The 8,389-nt window shown below is 34.4% G+C and overlaps 1 protein-coding gene across 1 annotated transcript in view; it reads right to left on the reverse strand.

Annotated features, from left to right (window-relative positions):
- The window catches only part of LOC106879581 (polypeptide N-acetylgalactosaminyltransferase 13), a 47,009-nt gene extending 38,828 nt beyond the window's left edge, over window positions 1-8,181 (reverse strand). Inside the window, exons 1-3 of the mRNA XM_089363712.1 lie at window positions 8,062-8,181; window positions 5,822-6,163; window positions 1,849-3,143 (exon numbers count right to left, since the gene is read on the reverse strand). Coding sequence (XP_089219838.1) covers window positions 1,849-2,273 — 425 coding nt within the window. The 5' untranslated portion in view covers window positions 2,274-3,143; window positions 5,822-6,163; window positions 8,062-8,181. The remainder of the gene's footprint in view (window positions 1-1,848; window positions 3,144-5,821; window positions 6,164-8,061) is intronic.
- Window positions 8,182-8,389: the final 208 nt, after the last annotated feature.

Below are 8,389 nucleotides of genomic sequence, written 5' to 3' on the forward strand. Positions count from 1 at the left end.
TAACAAAAAGTTATATGAGTTTAAACAGTGACAAGTACTTAGTTCACTAGCATAACGGTCACCAAATAGCTGCTAGAAGGAAGGCTGGAATGTAGACTGAAGAGTCAACTCTTTATACTATATTCAATCACTTTTGCTGAGTTTTGGTCAAAGCAAAGTCATTTAACACTATCGCGTTTAATGTACTTAACTGTGAATAGTTACTATTGAGAACTATGTTTTAGCTTGTAGTGTTGAGCTCAAAATCCACTGTTGCAGTATGAGGAAAAGATGAAAATCATCCTTAATATCATAAGCAAATGCCATGGATTAAAAATAGGATCGAAATCATTATCACTTTTGAATTTTGCAATCTAGTCTTTGTAATGAGTTCGCTTTACATCTCTAATATTTGCTGTGAGATTGGGGCCGGAGAACGTTTGACTGCACGTTGCGTTCCAGAATAGGGATCTGCACCCCTCGAATGGGAAGAGGGTTATCCCGTCGGAGTGCTTATCGTTCCCGCTGTTAAGACGCAGTTAAGACCCAAGTTGCTGTTCCTGCAGGCTCAAGTTAAGGCAGGAAGCCAGCCGCGTCACGCCCCTTCTAATTATGTCATTCAGGGCGGCGTGTCGGGGGAATCAATCTGCGTTGTGCTGGGAAACGTATGAACGCTATACTTTCCATTTCCTTAGATTAGAGGTTTCTCTTATCTAGAGGCTGGTCAAGAGATCATATAAATATAAATCATTATATTTCCGCATTTAATATCAGTTAAGGCAGTGAATTTGCTGTCATAGAGCTTTATGCTATTTGTTTTGCCTCTCTGCAATCTGACTTACAATTAGACCAATATCAACGTTGGCCTTTGGGTTAGATAAAAAATGCATCAATTTAAGGTAGAGTCTTGACAGAATTGGTGGAGTGTTTCATGGGATTCTTTACGGTATTTGTTCTGGTCTTCTACATTCTAACGGCAGCAATGTCTGCAACAATAGCGGTACAAAGTGGTATCAGTTTTGTCTCTCCATTTAAAACATCGATAGTATGAAGAAAGGAGTTTTTGAATGTATGGACAACTGTTAGTCTTAGATAAAAATCCATTGACCATGACTGCGTCTAGGAAAGGAATTTGTCAGGTGAAGATACTCAGGCATTGGCATCAACTAACTGCCAAAACTATACCACTTAGTAACAATGTTATCTAATATTATCTCAAGTAGCGACTATACTCATCATACAAGCACTAAACATATTCTTAAATGACAAGCTAAAATAAAACATTTAATTTTATTTTCAAAGTAGTTAGCTGTAAGTAGGTATTAAGTAGTTTTTTGCTGAGTTGACTTAAAAGTTAAATTTCACATTAATTCAATGACCAATATTGTTCTAATTCAACTTAGCAAACAGGGGAGACATGTTTCAATCTTATTAAACCTCCTCAGCAATTTATTGCCTTCTCCATATTTCTCAAATCACTGATAAGAAAATCATTACATTGATATACGATAATTTACACGAGTAGCCATTGACAATTATTTTATGGAGTTATCTTGTCAAACTAAAATAAATTTAGTTAATGAAATAATGTTTTCTTTTCCTACTGACTGCAAAAATAATATTGATTAATTAAATTTTTCCACACTCATTACGTGTAATGAAACTAACTTGACCATTATTTTTCATGCAAACTACGTTTCTCTGTAATTTACTTCAACTACAAGTATAGCGTTGCATGAAGGTAAGTCACATCATGTCGACCTGTTCCATATGCATATACTTTAACAAGCCAAAATCTTTATTGGTACACAAACATGATGATCCACTGAACGTCCAAGAAGTTAATAATTATAGAATTTTAGTACTTACCCGACAGGTCTTGAATCAGGCACCATCCGGTTTAACGGTATAAGATCACTTATATATACATTGACGTTGTATCCTTTACTCATAATTTTCGCTTTTTCTTCCTCGTTTGGTTTTAAAATTACCCCACTTCCGTTCTCACCTTTCAAACTCAAGTTATTTTTACCATAATTATGGATAAGCGGGTTTCCAGAATTGTCTGTTTTAAAACTTAAATTTTTTCTAGAGTTGTTCTTTTTATTTGGGAATTCTAATTTCTGTTTTGATAATGTGATATTCCATAGTTGTGAGTGAAGCTGTTGATATTTGTGGAAGAGATTGAGCGGTGAATATTGGTTATTACTTCGGAATGTCTTTAGAGTCACTAATATATTTACTATTACCACCAAAACAACCAATAATATCAGGTATCTAAGACGTTGTTCCATGGTTCAATAATAATAATAGAAAATAATAATAATAATAATAATAATAATAATAATAATAATAATAATAATAATAATCCTTTCTACTACAAACACATCGGCCTCAGTGGTACTTATTCTATCGATCCCGAAAGGACGAAAGACAAAGTTAACCCCGGCGGAATCTGAACCCAGAAGGTAATGACTGATGAAATCCCGCCAAGCAATTTGTCCGGCGTACTAACGATTTTGTCAGCTCGTTGCCTTAATAATAATAATAATAATAATAATAATAATAATAATAATAATAATAATAATAATAATGGTTTCAAATTTTGCTATAAGGGCAACAATTTGATGGGAGGGGATGAGTCGATTACATCGACCCCAGTGATCAACTACTACTTATTTTATCGCCACCGAAAGGGTGAAAGTAATAATTTTAAAAATTATGATAATATAATAATAATGATCATTGTTGTTGCTGTTGTTTCACCTCACTCTAATCTTTTGATATTAGAAGCATAATTTTTTGTTCCTTCTTCAAAGAATGTGGCTATTATCGAATGGTTTAACTTTACCGTATGACTTGTTTGACAATATAAGAAACTGTGGCAATTGATTTTACTTGAAATATCTTTTATGAGTTAACCATATGCACAGTTAGACTCTAAAAGCAATCCAATTTATACATTATATCATTCAATCATCCATCCATTCATACTACTACTATTACTGCTGCTGCTGCTGCTGCTACTACTACTACTACTACTACTACTACTACTACTGTCGTCAGATATAAGGTATTCGTTGTTTTAATTATTTACACCTTTTTCTTTGTTGTTTTGTTTTCATTTCCTTTCGCAAAATTTATTCTTACTTTCATCCAAAAACCTGCGAAGAAAATGAAACATTATCAATAACTGACAATGAAACAACTAAAAGATAAAAAGAATGGAAAAAAATTCCACCTAATTCATCTAAGTTTATATTTCAGATTCCAAATATTGATTTCTTCAATTAGCTTCAGATTTTAAAGAAAAATGTAAAGTGGAAGAATGTATTATTTATCTGTTCTTTGAGGGTCTAAGTGACGTAAATGAAGTAACATTGCTTCATTCAGGCATAAAAATAAGCTAGCTGACTTGGTTCACCTGGACTTAAACTCATGCATAGCAGTGCAACTATTGTTCTTAATTATTTGCTATTCCCGAACTCGAACGTACATGTAGAACGTTTCGCCTGCAAAAGTAGAGTGAAACCCATAAGGAATTGAGGCGACAAGATTTTGAACGCAAACAGAAACGCTCAAATGTCACAGATTCCTCTCAGTCGATGACATTAATTCAGCAATGTTAATAATGTGTTTACTCCTGCAGCTGGCTACGTAAATATACCAACACTTCCAACATCCTTTTTTGTCATCCTCACACAACTGTAATCTAGTTGATGAATTTATAGTCCACAGTTCCTTTTGCTACTCACACACCCAACCCGGATCATTTGTCCGCTCCTACTCTTATTCTAATACATGTTACTATGTCGACAATTCTGCAACTTAACTCGTACCTGAGTCACTTTTCCATATTATGATTCACTTCGTATGCACCTCAAAAGTTTACATTGAATAAACCTACTGTAGGGTTTACTGTATATTGGCTAATACTGGCCACTCTTTGGCTAATTATGTTATAAAATATTTGCTGACTCTCCAATGCAGCAACAGCGAACCAGTCAAGGTATGTAACTCCACTTCAATTCTTCAAAACATTTCTATCTGCATTTCCGCTATTTTTGGAATTATACTGCTCTGTGGTACTTCTGTTTCTCAGTTTCTTTGTGATTAATAACTGATCTTCTACCTAGCCACAACTGTCCCTGTCATTCTTAACAAACTACTGATTTCTAAAACACCATATTTTACGCTTTACGCTTGCACATAATGCGCATGCGCGCACGCACACACACACACACACACACACACACACACACACACACACACACACACACACACACACACACTCACACTCACACACATACACACACAGTGAGCTTCATTATTCATGTTGAACTCATATATTTATTGCACGCACATACACACCCATCCACTCGGCTTCTTTTTTATTTTTGCCAATAAACTCACGCTGCTTCAACTTTACATAATACATCCACACCAGGTTACAAAAAAAACACTTCGCAATCACCACCCACTAACCTCTGCACATACTCTCATGTACACCTTTGCTCACACACTTGACTCAATTTTCGCTCCCCGCCTCTCTCTCTCTCACACTCTTCCCCATCACTCTCCCTCTCTCTGTCCCCTCTCTCTCTCTCTCTCTCTCTCTCTCTCTCCCTCATTCGTACGCTTACGCACACTTCATACATAAACTATTTCATTTACTTCAATATACATCCCTCTCCCACATAAATACCCATAAAATGATGCCTTAGATATATACACCCAAGAATTCATTATCTCACTTATAATGCTAACACATACATATCTGTGTCCACACAAACCTACACACACAAACATATACTTCGTTTCACCACTCTACTTTCTACCATGTTTGCTTCTCACGCTTAATTAATCTTAATTATTCTTTGAAATAATCACTTTTCATCTCAACCGCTTCCTGTTTACCATTCCAGGATGCAATATTTCTGAAAAAAGTATTTATTCTTTCCACTTTTTCAACTCTTTGTCTTCTCCAGCTTTTTATTTTGACAAACAATTATTGTCTGAAATGCCAACGTATCTTTCTCTTCTTCCATGGTGTTTAATACATTGACTTTATATTTTGTTTGTTGCTTTTATCGTTGTCTTCGTTGTTTACGTTCCTAACAGCGGTAAATAGAGACCTACATAACTTGAAGTAAGCAACAAGACCAGATATCCGACAATTTTTTGTGTCTGAGTCATCAGTAAGTCGAATTAGAGAGGTGCTTCTATTTGGTTGGTTGTTTTCTCTACTAGAAATAGCAGCCAAATCTGCCCGATGTCAATTTTTATCACTTTAAACAAAGAAAACCACATAAAATGGTGTAGTTCTGTCCGCCAAACCAATAAAAGAGCGATTTTAAAGCTTCTGAAATCGTGGGATATCTTGTGTGAAATGTTTTTGATAAAAGGCTTCTCAATCAAGGTTAATGTGGGGCTAAGCAACATTACACACAAATAAATATTTTTATTCGTCTGCAATAAATATATCTTACTCGTGATTATCTTGAAATATAAGTTGGAAAATCATAGAGGGTCGGTTTTTGGAAGTAGGACTTGAAAAGGTTCTAGGATTCCAGATATTGATGTCACCTGAGATATCTAAGATATCTAAAATCATATCTGACACATTTCTTATAAGTCATGAAGTGTATGAAACCAAAATGCTTCATTTAAAGTTCTCGGGGTCATTTTATAGGGCATCTGCTTCAAGAGACACCAACAACAACTAGAAGCGAGCTACCAAAGTAAAAAAACAAAACGCGTAACCAAAGCTACAAATTCAAGAAGATGCAGCCTCACCATTGTGTGACAAACACTTAGAGGAAAGGATATAAAAACCTGTTACCGAAACTTCTTGCTCTCTTCAGTATTTGGTGGGCTCTGTTGTCGTAGATGACAGATGAGAGTTCTGCAACTTTTTGTTGAACAACCTGCGCAGATGATTTGTCATTAGTCATTCACCTTCCATCAAATCGACATTGCCTGTACAGATACACGGCGTGCTAAATGTCAAGAGCTCACGGAACAACATGAGATGAAGTTGTTTTACTCAAAAACTCAACTCACTGCTCGGTACGGTTGCAAAACCCCAATCACAAGGCCACAAACTTCTCCGTTATTAATGATGTTACATATTCCTCTGTGAGCATCGTTACCTCAATCTCTTGATGAGGAATTGATGGGCCATCTGAAATAAATGAAAAGTTGTGTAAAAGAAAACTTGTGACTAAAATTAAGAGTCAAGTCATTTAGACCAGAAATATCGACACTACTACTACTAAATGAAATCAAACTGCGATTTAACAGGTAACCATTGCTTATTTTTGCAAACATATGAAGGCACAATAACGAAGTTGACGAGAACGCTGACAAACGAGAAAACATAACGTGATGAAGCATGAAATAAATAACTTTCTCTCTCTCTCTCAACCCCTTCTATAAGTTTCCCTAAGACAATCTACTGGAAATTAATGGTATAGTAAAAGCAGGCCGTTGGCTAGGATAGCAACTGTATACCAAAGACAAAACATTGGTCAGGAAACTCAGTTGCCTACCAGAGGAAGTGTGTATGCATGTGCATGTGCGTTTGTGCGCGTGTGTGTATGTGTGTGCGCACGTGTGTATGTATGTAGGTAGATATGTGCATAAATATATTATATATACCATTGTATATATAATGTATATAAGCACATATATACCTACACACTTATTAATATATATATATATATATATATATATATATATATATATATATATATATATATATATATATGTATGTATGTATATACATACTTATCGTAATATATAAAAGTTCAGGAATCGAATGAATTAGGCACCTAAACAGTAAAGCACCAAGTTCGGTGAAAGAAATAGCAATCGTGTACAAAACAAAATTAGAGGGACATATGCGTACATACCGAAGTGCAGACGGATTAATATTCTAGTCGCATATACGATCACAGGCGCCCGACTGAATATACCATGAGTTTCAAGGTTGTACCTAAGAACTCACCCTGCACCAGATCCTTTTTTCTTACATTATGTAATAACACTATCAAAAAAAAAAAATTCGTTTGAAACCAATATCCATCTGTTGTTATTTGTTTATCGTTTTAGATATATATATATATATACATATATATATATATATATATATATATATATATATATATATATATATATATATATATATATATATATATATATATATATATATATATATATATATATATATATATATATATACATATATATATATATAATTTAGAGAAAAGAACCACAGTTCCTGAACTCATCCAGGAGAATCCAGTCACATATAGAAAAAATTTAATAAGTAAATACACTAAAAAGAACTATAATAAAATACAAAGTAATAATTATTAAAATAATAAAATGACTACACGTGTTTCATAACCAAATTTTCAAATAGAAAATAAAATAAAATAAAATCGATTAAAATAAATCGATCGAAAATCAATTCTATTCAAAAATATAGCTAATCTTCGGGTAAAAATACAACAATAATAATAATAAAATATACCGTAGAGGATTATTTCAGCTATTTGCCTAATTGTTTCTGATGGGGCAGGAGTGATTCAGCCAGGAATAGTAAGCTTTAAACTAGAGGAGTTGCAGGAGGGGAGGAGGGGAGGAGGGGAGGAGGGGAGGGGAGGGGAGGGGTGGGGAGGGGAGGGGAGGGGGGAGGAGGGAGGAGGGAGGAGGGGAGGAGGAGAAAGAGGCAATATTTGTTTATACAAATTAAATAGTTTGTGCTTAGCTATATATAATATATTTCTGCAAAAATAGGGGTAGTTTATCCTGTTCAGGCTATATTATTAGCATTATCCAGCGTTTGAGAATTTAAAATCACTTCTTTAACTTTCTAAGACATCTCAGCGCTTCTAAAAGCAAACTTCGTTTGTTTGTTTACGTTCATCATAATTTGAATTTACATACATACATATATATATATATATATATATATATATATATATATATATATATATAGGAGGGAGAGAGAGAGAGGGAGAGGGAGAGAGAGAGAGAGAGAGAGAGAGAGAGAGAGAGAGATAGAGAGCGTCTTACGTTTAAACATTCACAAAAATGTGCCTTTTGTCTTCATTCCAGCTGTTTAATTGCTATTTTGTGCCTGTATATACGCATAAAACGAGAAAAGCAGTACATAACTTCATATCTCCTCAACTTTAGTCTGGAAGTTAAAACATGTCACAACTAACCTTGTACTGTGATTGGCTATTTCACTGGACTTGCTATATTCACAAAACAGGTTTGATTCCTTCATCTTATGCAAAGAGAGCTCGTATTTTTCTATATTTTTTAAAGGTGACTAAGTAAATATTGATATGGACTAAATCTCTCCCCTTAAAATTGCTGGTCTTTTGCCTAAATTAAA

The sequence above is a fragment of the Octopus bimaculoides genome, chromosome 15 (genome assembly GCF_046866305.1).
Source record: "Octopus bimaculoides isolate indiv1 chromosome 15, ASM4686630v1, whole genome shotgun sequence".
NCBI classification, from domain to species: Eukaryota; Metazoa; Mollusca; class Cephalopoda; order Octopoda; family Octopodidae; genus Octopus; species Octopus bimaculoides.